The sequence below is a fragment of the Lycium ferocissimum genome, chromosome 9 (genome assembly GCF_029784015.1).
Source record: "Lycium ferocissimum isolate CSIRO_LF1 chromosome 9, AGI_CSIRO_Lferr_CH_V1, whole genome shotgun sequence".
Taxonomy (NCBI): Eukaryota; Viridiplantae; Streptophyta; class Magnoliopsida; order Solanales; family Solanaceae; genus Lycium; species Lycium ferocissimum.
This window is the reverse complement of record NC_081350.1, coordinates 36,654,104-36,670,538: the sequence shown is the minus strand read 5'-3', so window position 1 is coordinate 36,670,538 and position 16,435 is coordinate 36,654,104. Positions and strand designations below refer to the sequence as shown.

General features: G+C 33.1%; 1 protein-coding gene across 1 annotated transcript; it reads left to right on the top strand.

Annotated features, from left to right (window-relative positions):
- Positions 1 to 2,673: 2,673 nt before the first annotated feature.
- On the top strand, positions 2,674 to 13,573 carry LOC132030526 (uncharacterized). Its single transcript, XM_059420189.1, has 5 exons — positions 2,674 to 2,912; positions 11,258 to 11,324; positions 12,395 to 12,443; positions 12,792 to 12,836; positions 13,170 to 13,573. The coding sequence occupies exons 1-5, from the start codon at positions 2,706 to 2,708 to the stop codon at positions 13,234 to 13,236; spliced, it is 435 nt and encodes a 144-aa protein (XP_059276172.1). The 5' UTR covers positions 2,674 to 2,705; the 3' UTR covers positions 13,237 to 13,573.
- The last annotated feature ends 2,862 nt before the right edge of the window (positions 13,574 to 16,435 follow it).

Sequence of the window (16,435 nt, the reverse complement as noted above, 5' to 3'; positions counted from 1 at the left end):
GGTAGCTATTTGTGAAAATTTTACTAAAAAAAAAAAGTAAGCAAGCTTAGGTCCTGGGCCGAAATTGAGCCCATTATGGTGTTGCGCTTTCAGAAAACCAAAGCCCTTGTTTCAGAAAATTAGAGCAATTACAGCACAAACTTTTTTAACCTGACCGGTCTTTAAGTTTTGTCCCTCATATAGAAACTGTTAGATGGGCTTATAAGTTGGTCAAACCAACTATAAGCCCTTTTTTTTTTATCAGAGTGTTTGGCTAATGCTAAATTTAAGCCATAAAGTGCTTAAAGTCACCCAAAAAATGAAAAGTTGGGAATCCTAACTTTTTTTTTTTGGAGGACTTAAAGCCATTTTTGTTGACCATGGAAATTACTTTTATATCCCTTATATTTTATTTTAATTCCCAAAATACCCTCTTAGCTAAGCCCTAAAATTCACGATCTGTTCTCATTTCTTCTACAACAACGCAGCCTCTTCATCATCTTCTACAACAACGCAGCCTCCATGACCCACAACTTTCTTCACTCCCACACTCTCTTTCTCTCTCTAAAAATTTCCCCAAATCGCTGAGTTCTTAAAAAATGTAAGGTTGTAAAAATCAATGTTGAAAATAGCTTGAGTTCTTCAAGTTTCTACTGATCTAAGGTATTCTTCTTCCTTATTCTTTGATTTTTCTCTACAAATTGTAATTTAGCTTTATTTCATCTTGCGTGTGGATTTTTCTCATACTTGTGTTTTTTTCTCTGTTGAATCTCTCGTAGAATCGGTGATGATAAGCTCGTTGTCAATCACTCGATTTTTGTGTTTTCATTTTAGTATCTAAGTTCGCCTGTTTCAAGAAATTGCTTCTTTTTATTCTTTGAGATATTGTCGATAAAGGTACGTGTGATTTTCGGTACCAATTTTTTAGTGTAATCGGTGAGACCTTTCATTTTTTATTTGCTTCGTTTTTGCTTGAACAATTTTGTTTGAAATCGACCTTTGTTAATGCGCTTTTGAAATAATTGTTTGATTATCAAAGAGAAGGAAATGTATTGGTTTTAGTATCTATAAGAAGTGGAAAGCAAGATGGTCTATTTTGAGAGACATGCCATACTATCACATTGACACACAAAGGGACATCGTACTTGCTACTATGGCCATTCACAATTATATTAGAAAGAAATACAATGTGGATGATGCATTCCAAACGTAACGAATGAGCTATATTCCATCGGTTGATTCTAATGATATTGGCACAACTTCAAGAGCTAACAATGTAGATGTCGAAGATGTAGGAGAACAAAATGATGTCTATTGGATGGGGTTTCGTGATATGATTGCTAGTGACATTTCTAATGCTTCGATGCTTGTATTATATGAATATTTTCCACTTTGTATTTAGAGTGGAGTGCTTTCGGTTGTATTAGCACTTTTCTTTTTTATTATTCATAGACTTGGATTGAATGGTTATTGAAGTCAAATGTATAACTCAAAGAGAAAAAGAAAAGAAAATATTCAAATAAATATAAGATTAATCCAGGTTACATGAGAAATTATTTTCTTCTTTCCCAAAAAAAAAAAGGAGAAAAAAATTCAAAAGTGTCAATTTGTAAAATCATTGTCTTTCGTACCTGCGCGAAGCGCGGGCAATTTCACTAGTAATGAAATAAATCAAGAAGATATTACTCCCTTCATTCCAAAATAAGTGTCTCTTTTAGCTCATGCACCCCCCTTAAGTAACATGTATTTATAAAAAATTAACTTAAATAAACATTTTATAGTGGAAGTGATTTTAAAATATAAATTACTTTTGATTTGAATCAACTTTAGAGTTTAAAAATCTTTGAAATCAACTTATTATGGTATTAACACTTTAAGGGTATTTCGGTCATTTTGACAGGTGCTTACGCACTTATTTACCAAACACATCAACAACTTATTTTTCAGATAAGCACTTTTATCCAAACACTAACCGCTTTATTTATAAAAATAACTTTCAAGACTTAAAAGTTCTAAAAGCACTTTATACATAAAAGTCACTTTTTTAAGCCCATCCAAACGGGCTCATAGCCATATTTGTGGTCTTTTATTTTTGTCCTTGTTGCTTATTTAATAAAAATATATAAAAAATACTCTGCTCGATATAAGTTTTGTAATATTTTTCTCTTCTCAAATTGAATTTTTGCCTCGCTTGGCACAAAATTTTGTAGGAATTAAGTTATGTGCAATAAGTTATGTAGTATTTTTCAAATTATCTCAAATATTGAAAATTTTGCCTTATTCGATATAATTTGTGTGGATATGATAATACATATGCCACAAAGCAAAACACTAAGGGGTCGTTTGGTGCATGGTATAGGTTGAGATATCCCAAAGACTAATTTTTTATACAATTTATACCTCCTACTAAACACGGTATAAAATGAAGCATAATCCCAAGGGTGGGATATCCCTTCTTATCCTACTTATCTCAGAATTATTTTATACTATCTTTTAGATGGTATAAAATAACCTCAAGAAATGGAATAAATTAATCCCAAAATTATAATCCCGACATAATTTTGCTGCCTACCAAACGACCACTAAGTTAAAATTTGATTTATGTCGCGTCAAAAGAGGTAGAGAAAGACCAACAAATTTGAGTGACAAAAATGGACAAAAATGAAAGACCAGCCCAAAGTTGGAGCAGTAACAGCAATTGTTCGACCCGAAATTGAGATCAGAAAATGGAATCGAAGCAAACCCTAGTTTCAGAGAAGGAGACGAATCACCTGAATTGTGAAGAAGAAGAAGAAAGAAATGCGGAGGAGTCTGAAACATCAGTAAATGGGAAAGAAATACTGAAAGCAATAGAAATTGTAGAGAGAGATTCAATGGCCATCGCAAATAGCTACACTTGTCTTTTTGCTTCTCTACGCTCTACTCTATCTCAGGTATCTTTCTTTGTGCTGCAAATACTTTATACTCCCAAAATACTTGTCATGTCATAAGCTTTTGACCAAAAAGTGAAAAACTTTCATACTTGCAGTAAGGTTGATTATTTATTCGGCATTAAAGACATTCGGAATTTCATCTCTGATGATACTTTTTTAGTTAGAGACAGTTATTGCACCATCTATTTTTTGATGTTTTTGAGATTGACAACCATCATTCTTTTTACCGAAACTCGAGTTATCTGAATAATGGCTTTAGAGGCGAAGATAACATTTTAACATGTATTTTCACCGAGAGAATAACAAATACCATATTAAGAAACTCTCTCTAGATGGTTTCTCTCTCTCGGCGCACGCTATTAACGTGCGCTGGCCATGGGGAAGAGAGCACGGAAACTATCAGAGAAAGCACAAATGGTGCAGGATGGAATAACACAGGCTACGCGAGGTCGGAAAAATAGGCAAGTGGAACAAAACAGCCCTGATCAAGTGGTAACTCCAAACAAATGTGGGTCTTCTGAAACTGTAAATCAACGAAAGGGGAGTGACGAAGAATCACTAAGTTCAGTTCAAAAAGCTGCTGAAACATCGAAAGTCGAGCAATTGCTTGCTCAATAGATTACGGAGAAGGCAAAGGAAGCCCAATTGATGATTAAACAAGCAAAGGAGACGGAGAAGGCAAACCAACTCTTAGCTCAACAACAATGGGCTGGGATTATGCCCCCGCGTTGGAACCCCCATCGGGTAGTGGTACAAAATCTTGGGCAGATGAGGTTGAAGCAGAACTAAACCCACCAGTGAAGAGGAGCTCGATTTGGGATAATTTTGACGTCTCGAAGGTAATAAATGCTGGTTTTAAGTTGGGTTACATTGCTCCCGAGAAACATGGTGAGTCCAATATTATAGACATTGACATTGAGGATATAGAATCTGAAATTCTTTACTGGAAAACTGTTGTAGTGTGCTAAGTATTGGGAGCTCACCCCCCATTTGCAGTAATAAATGGGTATATACAGAGATTATGGGCTAAACATGGGTTGAACAAGGTAGCTATGCTGAAGAATGGGGTTGTACTTGTTAGATTTGACTCCATGGATGGTAAAAATGAGGTGTTAGAAGGGGGGATATACCACTTTGACAACAAGCCATTTATTGTCAAAGCTTGGGACCCTGATATGGAATTTACCAGAGAAGAACGGTACTCAGTACCTATTTGGATTAAATTTCCAGGATTAGACTTTAAATTCTGGAGCTCTACAGGTCTGAGCAAGGTTGGAAGTTTGATAGGGAAACCATTAATGGCTGATAAGAACACTGAGAAGAAGCAGGGACTTAATTTTGCTAGAATTTTGGTAGAAGTAGACATGGATGTTAAGCTCCCAGACAAAGTACACTTCAGAAATGAGAGGGGCAGGGTGGTGGAGCAGAAGGTGGTATATGATTGGAAACCCACCCTCTGTAGCTTCTGTGACAAGTATGGGCACTCTTTGAACGAATGTAGAATGTAGAAAGAAGAATCCAACTCCTCAACAGCAAGAGGAAAAGGATCAACAAGCAGCAGCTGTCCAGGTCCCTGCTATACAGGAGGCTATGTTGCTCGGACTCGGGTGCGGGTGTCGGATACGGGTACGGATCTAGAGGTCGGACTCGGCATGATCTAAATTTTAAGATTCGTGGGCATGGATCCGGGGTACAGATACGGGTGCGGGGATTCGGCAAAAAATAATTCAAAATTCTAATAATATAGCTACAAGAATATGCCTAGATTATGAGAGCTTTTTGTGGAGGCACTTACATGTAGTGTGTACCAGACATGTGATTCAATCTTCCGTTCTATTAGAGTGCTAGACTGCGTGCTCCGAGATGGAATTTCATCCTTTCTCCTACAATTTACACAACAAAGTAGCAAACTAAATATTGAAAACATATTAAAGTCTTCCGTCTTTGGAGGGAAAACAAAATTTTGGGAAGTGTGGACAAAGAAATGAGTATACTAGTATAGTAGCCTTGTGGCTACCTCTGATGTTTGCCAACTTTGGACTAAAATGACGGTGTATAGTACCTTTTTTGGACTACAACATTAAATGAGATTGGATATGTCATATGTGCTTAGTATATTATTTTATTACTTTAATTTATAGAGATTTGACATTTAAGTTCTTATAAATAATTACATTACAAGTCTTTAATATTCTTTAATTAAGTTTAGTTGATTAATGTAATTTATTTGAAAGTTATATAATCATAATTATTAATTATGTAATGTTAGGGGTCGTTTGGTAGTTGTTTAGAGTTATGCAAGTATTAGTTATATATGAATTAGTTATGAAGAAATTTATGTTTTTATTTATGTAGGTATTAGTTATGCATGGTTTATTTATTCATGTATTAGTTATTCCAACATTTACCATGAATAAAATAATACATATATTTCTTCATAACTTATATATGTATTAGTTATATGGATTTCTAAACTGTAGATCAAACATCGTATTAATTTTATACATGAATAACTTACCTCCTAACTAGCTACCAAACGTGGTACTTATGCAAGATTTTAATATATGAATAACTTGCCTCTAAACTAGCTACCAAACATGGTATTAATTTTATATTGTTTAATTATATTATGATCGTGTATATTTCTTGTTATAATCATTAGACCTAATCAAATGTATAATTACATTTTACATATTTGACAGTTCAAAACTTACATAAAGTTTTAAATTAGCAAATGACCTGCATATACCCAATTGAACTTTTAAATTAGAAAATTATTTATCCAACTTTGATTTAAAAATCAAACTCTCTTCCCAATTTTGAACAATAGATATTCTCTCCCTTTATACTAATTGACTTTTTAAAATGCTTATCTTACTCTTACATTATCAACATTTGTCATTTTTTACTTCTTTAAAATCATGATGTTTTTTATTTTTTAATATTTGAAAAAATTATTTAAAAAATAAATAGTACTAATTTCGAGATGAGAAAAGAAAAGTGAGAAATACTAATTGTATATAAGTTAATGACATTTTCATAATGAAATAAATGAGCAACGTAAAAAAAAAAATTATTACGTAATAATAATTAAAACTCCAATATCTATTTATACAAGTGAAAATAAAACATTATAATAACTTTTTAAGCATATAATAATGTAGGTGATACAAAAATAATTAATAAATATTTTATAATAAATTCCTAAAAATATTATCTATTTATATTGTAAATAAAATTTAAATTATAATTTAGAAAATATTCGATTAGTGTCAAGTGTCAACCAAAACCTGTTTAAGAGAGGTGAACTTAAATATACACACACGTGTATGTGCATATATATGTATAATGCATGTAATGTTAAAATAACAATCATAAAAAAGCATTAAATTTGTGACAAATTCATAAAAATGATTATTCTACTTATAATATTAATGAACCTAAATAAAAATCTATAAATATCTAAGTTAGCAAATGAGTATTATATATAATATAAATAAGTATTAAATAGATGGCGGATTGATGAATGGTGGGATAAATAAGAGATATGCACTATCAAATACTTCATATAAGTTTTCAACAATTGAATAGGTATAATGTAATTATATATTTGATTAATTAGGACTAAAGATTATAACAAGAAATATACACGATCACAATATAATTAAATATTATAATGCTTCTAACATGATCAAGTAAACTTGGTAGACTATTTGTTTATCTCCATTAGTATAAGTTTTATGTAATTGAATAAGTAGAACGTAACTATACATTTGATTAGGACCAAAGATATATACACTATTATAATATAATGCTTATAACATTAATGAGGTAGACTTGTTGGAATATTTGTTTATTTCCCTTAGTATAAGTTTGAATTATCGAATATAGAGTGTAAACATTTGAATGGCTAAACAGTATGCCTTCTTGGGACTAAGAATTATAACAAGAGTTGTTAACACAATATGCTCAATCTACTAGTTAATTCTTGAGTTGGGGTTTGAAATTCTGGGTTTGGAATTTGATTTTTGGGGTTTGGGGTTTGAGATTTGGAGTATAACAAGATATATGAACTATCAAATACTTTATGTAAGTTTTGAACTGTCAAATATGTAAAATGTAATTATACATTTGATTAGGTCTAATGATTATAACAAGAAATATACACGATCATAATATAATTAAACAATATAAAATTAATACCATGTTTGATAGCTAGTTTGAAAAGTTATTCATATATTAAAATCTTGCATAAGTACCACGTTTGGTAGCTAGTAAAGAGGTAAGTTATTCATGTATAAAATTAATACGATGTTTGATCTACAAATTAGAAACCCATATAACTAATACATATATAAGTTATGAAGAAATCTATGTATTATTTTATGCATGGTAAATGTTGGAATAACTAATACGTGAATAAATAAACCATGCATAACTAATACCTACATAAATAAAAAATAAATTTCTTCATAACTAATTCATAGATAACTAATACTTGCATAACTCTAAACCACGATCATATATATAATTAAACAATATAAAATTAATACCATGTTTGGTAAAGACATGCTTAGTATTAGAGGCCACCGCTTGTAGAAATTGTCCGCTATTCATATATTAAAATCTTGCATATCCAAGTATAAAGCACTCTTCGTTTGGTAAGGCAAGTAAAGAGGTAAGGTTTTCATGTATAAAATTAATACGATGTTTGAAAAACTCCAATCTACAAATTAGAAATCCAAGCACTTATAAAGCTAATTTTATTTTATATATAAGTTATTCGAAGAAATCTATGTATTATTTTATCATAAAAAGCATTAAATTTGTGACAAATTCATAAAAATGGCCAAATGTTGGAATAATAATATAAGGGGCGGATAATAATAGTGAATAAATAAACCATGGCAAGAAATATACCTAAAATTAATACCTACATAAATAAAAACATAAATTTCTTCATAACTAATTCATATATAACTAATACTTTTATAACTCTAGGCCCAAAAACAACTATCCAAACGACATAATAAATTCTTGAGTTGGGGTTTGACGACCCCTAACATTACATAATTAATAATTATGATTATATAACTTTCAAATAAATCACATTAATCAACTAAACTTAATTAAAGAATATTAAAGACCTGTAATGTAATTATTTATAAGAACTTAAATGTCAAATCTCTATAAATTAAAGTAATAAAATAATATACTAAACACATATGGCATATCCAATCTCATTTTATGCTGTAGTCCAAAAAAGGTACTATACACCGTCATTTTAGTCCAAAGTTGGCAAACATCGAGGCAGCCACAAGGCTACTATACTAGTATACTCATTTCTTTGTCCACACTTCCCAAAATTTTGTTTTCCCTCCAAAGACGGAAGAAGACTTTAATATTTCTTGGTCCACACTTCCCAAAATTTTGTTTTCCCTCCAAAGACGGAAGACTTTAATATGGTTTCAATATTTAGTTTGCTACTTTGTTGTGTAAATTGTAGGAGAAAGGATGAAATATTGTCCATCTCGGAGCACGCAGTCTAGCACTCTAATAGAATGGAAGATTGAATCACATGTCCGGTACAAACTACATTTAAGTGCCTCCACAAAAAGCTCTCATAATCTAGGCATATTCTTGTAGCTATATTATTAGAATTTTGAATTATTTTTTGCCGAATCCCCGCACCCGGATCCGTGCCCACGAATCTTAAAATTTAGATCATGCCGAGTCCGACCTCTAGATCCGTACCCGCACCCGAGCAACATTGGTGCAAACAGGTCAAGTTAACCCATCTAATTTTTGCAGATGACTTGATGATCTTTCTGTAAAGGGGAAATGCAGTCAGTAAATAGAGTCATGGAAGCATTGCAACATTTCAGCTGTGTCACTGGCCTAGTAGCTAACATGGATAAGTCAAGCATCTTTGTGGTAGGGGTGGATGAAGAGATAAAAGAACAGTTAATACAAAGAACAGGGTTTACTCTGGGATCACTTCCCATAAGATACCTTGGGCTACCACTTTCCTCTAAGAAGTGGAGCAAAATGGAGTGTCACCAGCTCATCGGGAAAATCACCACAGTATACTCAAAACAACTGTCTTACCCAGGGAGGCTTCAGGTTATAATCTCAGTACTGTTCTCAATACACAGTTTCTGGGGTTCAGCATTTATACTTCCTCAAAGTGTGTTGAAGGAAGTCGACAAGAAATGTAGAGAGTACTTGTGGGGTAGCACAGAGGACAAGAGAAAGACAACATTAGTGGCTTGGGACAAGGTATGTGTGCCAAAGAAATATGGAGGGCTTAATATTAAAGCAGTCAGAAGTGGAATATAGCTTTTGTTGGCAAGCTGTTATGGCAACTAGCTAGCAAAAAAGATGTCCTTTGGGTTAGATGGGTACATGGTGTATATATGAAGAATAATAACAACATTTGGGAACATGTCCCTCCACAAGATAGCAGCTGGTATTGGAGGAAGTTGAATGCCATGAAAGGGGAAATGATGAGGTGGTATACTCAACAAGGGGCTTATGTACTGACAACTAATGGGAAATATTCCATCTCAACTAGCTATGGTGCAATGTTGGGCCAACAGAGTAGACTAAGAGGATCAGAGCTAATATGGAGTAGTGTACTTCAACCTAAACATCGTTTTATTCTCTGGCTTGCTGTACTGGGCAGATTACTCACCAAGGAGAGGCTCCAGAGATTGAATATTCCAGTAGATAATACTCAATGTAGCTTGTGTGATGGTCAAGCCACTGAAACACAAGTGCCCTTGTTCTCAGATTGTGTTTGGACAAGGAGGAACTTAACTGCTATTGTGCAATGGGCAGGGGTGCAAATACCAACAGGTGAAGCTAAACAGGTGCTGACAAGAATCAGGAGAAGGAAATGGAAGCAGTTCTATAAAGAGGTGATAACAGCCTTTTGGGGGGCAATCATATACAATGTGTGGCAAGCAAGAAATAGGGCCATATTCAGAGGAATACTTGTAGATACTGATACAGTGATTACGCAGATTAAACAGGATTTTGTTACCAGAATAGAGGCAGTCCGACATTCAAAAAAGGCTAGTAGATGTGGTTCTTTAATACAGCAGTTTTTTTATGTAAATAGAGACTTGTTGGAGGCTTGATTGAATGATAGCCTTCTTAGAAGGTGGTCATGAGATTAGGTGCTCTGTAGGTGTAATTGTTTTGTTTGTTAATGGTAATATTTACATTTGTTACCAAAAAAAAAAAAAATATGAAAAGAATTTCAATTTATAGTACTTTTTGTATAGTTTTCAAATATCTAAATTTTAATTTTAAAATATTGAATTAATCTAATCGAGAAGTGAAACATGACAAGTATTTTGGGACGGAAGGAGTAGTAGAAAGTTGTAGTGTCTCTTGTTTAATTATTAGCTACTTGCTTTAAGTAAGTTCCTTTTTTTTATTCAATTAATGGATTCGAAAAGTAAAACATCCGTATAGGTGATATCAAACTAGGTGGGATTGATGTTGTGATACCATTATTTCAGGTTCAATGTTTGATAAGAGTCTTTTTTAATCAGTTGCCATCTGGATAGACAGCAAGGGGTTTGCGACTCATCGAATTTGATTGTGTATCTGCATTCTCATTCCTTCGATATTATCACCTCTAAGGTGATATCAAACTTTCTTATGTTTGGTGTTGTTTTTATGAGAAGGGAGTTCTTTGTTTTTTAAGGGTTGAGTATGGAAATATGGACAATTTTTCGAAACAGTGAAGGATGTGATGTATAGTTGGGCATTTAGGAGGATATTAGAGCTAGGAATGTTGCTGCATTGGCACTTATGTGGTACTATCAACTATGGAGGGAAAGGAAAGAAAATTTTAAGGGATGGAGTGCAAGTTTACAGATTAGGACATGTCTTTTATTTTTGTTTAATTTTTCCGTTCGCCCATGAGATTACTGTTTGTATTAATGATTAGGTCTCCCTCTCTCTCTTTTTTTTTTTTTTAATTTGATATATTGCTTCTGTACGGGGTTCTTCCCCCACAACATCAATAAAAAAATATTTTATAATGAGAAAGGATTGTGACTGTCACTTGACAATCTTTCAACGACATCTACTGAAAAGTTATCAGATAATTAAGTGAGAATTTTAGGAAAATCTAGATGACAAAGTGCAATCCTAAGGAATAGATTGCATAGTGCCATGTAATTATGAATGGCAAAGTGCCGAAAAGCATTACAATATAGAAGACTTCATGCATTCCAGACTTGTTATCAGAAGTTCTTCCTTCTTCATTTTTCATTTTTGTGTGTCTGTGTGTTCTGTCCATGTTTAAAAGAGCTAGCATGCTTTTGCAGGTTACTAGTACTTCTGTTGATCACATGAACTGCTTTGGTGATGCAGCAGGACGAGTTCAAGAATGCGGTATATATTCTAGCCTCTTGATCTTCAGTTGTTGAAGTCCTTAACATTAATAGTCTGCTTGTTGTTCATTCAACAGACTAATCATGCAAGTGTTTAACCTCACACTAGATCCGACATAGTTCTTGGATAGGTAAGATAAACACACGATCCACATAGTAAGGCCCTCTCATCTATTTCTCTTGGAAACATTCAGCTCATCAGTATTCTAAAAGAAACCTTCTTAGGGTTATTCAGAATTTTAACAGTCATAAGTCGCCTCAGCTTTACTTGCTGGTGAAGTTGAAGAATTGATGGATAAGTGGAGATTCCTGACTACTTTTCGATTTCTGTCTTTGTGTCGGTAGTAATCCTTGTTCTAGAAGATGATGACACTTGGTTTTGCCAGAGATCATGGATTCAAACTTCAACCTAGATGCGACTGCACGAGGTTGATCTCTGTTCTGCTAACTCTAGCTGCATTATGCACGAGACACCTGGATTTCTCAAGACCAATTCTCCGCATAGTTACTGTTTTTTGTTTGTCTGCTTATTTACCACTAGGCGAAACTAGTTAGCGTGTCAACCATAGCTTGAATTATGCAGAATAACTCTAGAGAGTAGGAGATTTAGGATAAGTAGAAGTAATGGAATGTAAAAAAGTCTATTAGCAAGATTTGGCAAACAGTTCCAGCTTCTATTTTTTGGTGCCTGTGGTTAAAAAGAAATTGCAGATGCTATGAAGGAAACTGCTCTCCTATGCATATTCTTAAATACAGATGGCTCACAAACATTTTTTGCTGGAGTGAACACTGACCACTGACCACCGACCACCACAAATAATTTTGTTTAGCTTTTTGACTTTGTTAGCTCCTCAGGAAGTTTACAGAAGGTCCTTTTTATCCGGGAGCTAACTTTTTTGGTACAGCTTGTAATTTTCAGCATCTACTGGATGATTGTTAATGAAATTTCGCTTTACCTGATTTAGAAGTAAGACATAATGTATGCACACTGAGTGTAGCCAATGTAAGGAGTTAAGTAATGTACTAAAATTGAGCTGCACTCATATTAATGTTTGCCTGTTTATCTTGCAGCACTTGATGCAGCAACGAAAGGAAACCATTATATAAACTCCTGCCTAAGGTAGTCTTTTTGTGTTTATTCAATTCTCTATTGTATCTTTCTTTTAAAAAAAAAAAAGAAAAAAAACTATGAGGCTCCCCCGAAAGAGAAGTTGGGAGGAAAGCACCAAGTTAGTGTATCTATTATGATGAGATCACATACATCTTCAATATGTATGGTATTTCATTTGCATGTGGTTACGGAACCCACAATCATCATGCCTCTAAAGGAACTTAGAACTTGCTAGTTCTGAGTCAGGTCTATTTTGTATCAAATAGTAAATTTACATCTCTATCTCTCTCTCCCCTGTCCCAAAAATCTTGCAAATTGTACTTCTGGCTTATCTTTCAGAGCTAATTCTCATTGCAGATTGAATGAGGAAATGAGAGGAATTGATAATCTTGCGACACAGCTGTATCCTTTCCATGCGGTTATGGTTTTGACGTAAATGCTGTTTCTCCTTTTAAGTCTCCATATGCACAACCACCAATTCTTTGTTTAAAGTGTTACAATTGGATGCAACGGTGATTCTTGTCCTCGCAGTTGGCAATTAGCCAGTGAACGGACAGGTTTCGTTATATTACTCTTCTTTTTATAAACAGTTTTTCATTTATTGCACCCTTTAAAACGTTTATTGCGAATCCCTGGGTACCTTGCTCCATGCGATGAAGTAGTATGATTGTTTAGAACTAATGCAGATATCGTGTGTGTAGTATATGTTCTTTGTGATTCCTTGATACTTTGAAGGAAAATCATCCGGAGAAACGTAGATGCATTGGACTCGGCAGTAAATAGGCTAGTTCGTTTCCCATGAGGGGATCAGTCTTGATGAACAATGTCGACTAGGCGACCTGCACATATTTTCTGGTGCCCACAACTGTTTTAATTATGAGTGAGATGCTGGTGAAGCCTTAAATCTTTGGAAGGATTGATGATAAACAATGTGTTACCGAATGAATTGCAAGGCAGATACGTTTTCTAATCCATAGAAAGCTTTCGACATTGTTCCTTTTCTTCAGCTTTGAAGACAACTTTTACCCCGCAAGATCTTTGTATGATTTCTCCTACTGTTACTCCATTTACATAACCTTTGTTTGGTAGACTTGTTATGTGAAGAACAATTGAACTAATCTGATTTGTTGTAGATCTGATACCTATAGTACATAACCTTTAGTGTTTGTGCACAGTGGCATTATCTCTATTCATGTGAGACCAATTGCAACTGAAGTTTTTAGTGTTACGAGTAAGAGAACTCATGGAAATAGCATCATGCAAAAATATCGTACTATAGATGCAATATGTCCGAGCGCGCGGAGTATGAAAACTTACATGCAAACAGTCTTAATCAGATGTTTCGGGTTCGAGTTTTGAGAATAGAGAAATCCCTAATAGGAAGTGCTACTTTTAAATGAATTTTGCGTGGCGCAAATCTGGATCAACGGAATCTGTAAATTTCGAATATGTGATGGTCAAACCAAAAGAAAGTATAACTTTGGTTGACCAACATAGAAACCCAGGATGTAATACCAAACATGTTTGTCACGTTTGCTCTGTCCAAATTTGGTCACACATGTGCAATAAGACGAAATCTTCAACAATAATATGAACTTTTATTTTTGTCCGCTTCGCAAGAAGAGTTAGAAATTCTAAAATAAAACGTGAAAAAGACACGAGTAAAAATTTAATTCTTACCTACTATTTCATCATACTCCTGAAGAATATTCCTCGCATTTAACATTTTACAGAATCTAGTGGTAATTGGTTTAAAGTGAATCCTTGAATCGATAACTATTCATATGTATGTACGAAAAATCATTAAAAGTATGATACTATAGGTTTTGAACCTATAATTTCGAATAATTTTGAACTTAGAACCCTTAAAGTTGAATTGTGCATCTGCTTATGCATTTAGTCAAGAAAAACTAGTGTGAGTGAAATTGAATAGAATAAGCGCTAGATTCTTAAAATAATGTTAGTATACGTTAATATATAAATATTATTTTAGTATGACTTTGTAACAGAGAGTATGTTTAAATTTGTTATGGCCGTCCTTAGGATGTGAAACATTGCACGTGACAGCTCAATTTTATTTTACTTGTTTTTTAAATCTTGAATCTCAATGATGATACATGTGAGTCAATGAATTATCTAAGTCGTCGTCTTTTGTTAATTCCCTATTTTTATTAACGTGGAGACCCACAATTCTAGGCAATGGTAAGCTCCGCGTGCAGCTTCACATGAGGGCATATCTTTTACTCAAAAAACCTATTATTGCTATTATATTAAAATTTAGAAAATACTCCCTCCAATAAATGTTTACGTCTTTTTATTTTGATTCAAAATAAACTAGGAGTTATATAATGAAAGAAGAAATTAATTATTTTCTTCCAAATTTATCTTATTTAGATAAGTAAATTTTTATGTGATTAAAAAATTCTATTAACTAGGTAGATTCAATTAAGAGTAATTTAGTCAAACTACCTATTTTTTTTCTTTCTAAAAGTTAAATAGTATTTTCTTAAGGAATATGCTAAAGGTTAAGTGGACACTTATCTTGCACCGGAGGGAATATTTATTTGCACTTAATATTTGAATATTTATTTGCACTTAATATTTAAGTAAAGAGAAATACAAGTGATTTATCTTGTTGTATGTTTACATTCAGTTATATAATTCTTTGTGTCAATTATTTATTTTCTGTAAATATAAGGGTGAATAAAAACTTTTTTAATGCCACAGTGCCCTTTTTTTTTTTTTTTTTTTTTTTTTGTGCTTCACGTTGTCTTGGTTCTTGAAGTTTTTTTTGATTTGTGCTTCACGTTGTCTTGGTTCTTGAAGTCCTTTGATCCTTTTTGCTTTCCATGATAAAAGTAAATGTCTTGGTTCGTGAAGTCCTTTCATCCTTTTGACTTTTCTAATATATATAAGTGTCCAAGAGGGACTAACATAGTAATAACAAATATCGAAAGTTGTCTGGGTTGTACACTAAATTTGAACTTATTTTAATTGTACTTGGTTTCTTTTCTTTTTTTGCAGTTGTGAGTCCACTTCATTTAACAAGTACTACTACTTGATTTGCCACCGGTATGCGTGTATTCCACTTTTACGTTATAATATTTTTTTACTTCTACACTTCATTTTATTACTCTATTATAGAAAGCACATGAAAGTGCACTCTAAGCAGGGACTAACATGTGTACATTTCAGAAGTTTAACATTAATTCTACCTCTTGAGTGTTACTTTTTAGGTCCCCACGTTTCCGCAGTATCTCAATTGTCCTTTCATTTCGCCATTTGGGATATACTCCTTCTGTCTCAATTTAAATGTCTAACTTTGACTAGACACAAAGTTTAAGAAATAAGTTTAAGAAATAAAAATAGACTTTTGGATCTTGCAGTTCCAAATTAAAAATGTGTATAATATAATAAAATATCCTTTGAATCTTGTGATTATAAGCTTGACATGTAACATATTTGAATTGTCAACTTACTAAATATAAAAAGAGTCGGACATAACCAAAATAAGACATATTTTAACAACAATTGAGAAATTAAGGGAAGAGAAAAAGAAACAAAATATGGAGACTCACTTAGGAGAATCGCGGTATCCTTTGCAAAACATACAAATCATAAATATGTTTATTTTTTCTTTTTTTGTCTGTGATTCAGCAATCCCAAAGTTTCTTTTTAACTTGATCAAATAAGGAAAAGAATCTTTTTTTTTTCGTACTCTTTCATAACATAAACAGTGTTAAAAACTCTCTGGCATGAAAACAAAAAAGTTTGTGACGCTGAACTGAACTCCCGATAGATAACAGCAAATCGGAAATACCTCTTATCTCATACTAGTCTCTCGATACAGAATCTAGTGTTTTGGAAAAAAGAAAAAAAAAAACAATACAAAAATTTCTCATATCGGATTCGAAGTGCCATGCTGTTATTGCTTAGTATTCATATGGCGAAGGCATAGTCTTCTTTTTTCTCTCAAATAAAAACCTCATTGGCGCCAAGCG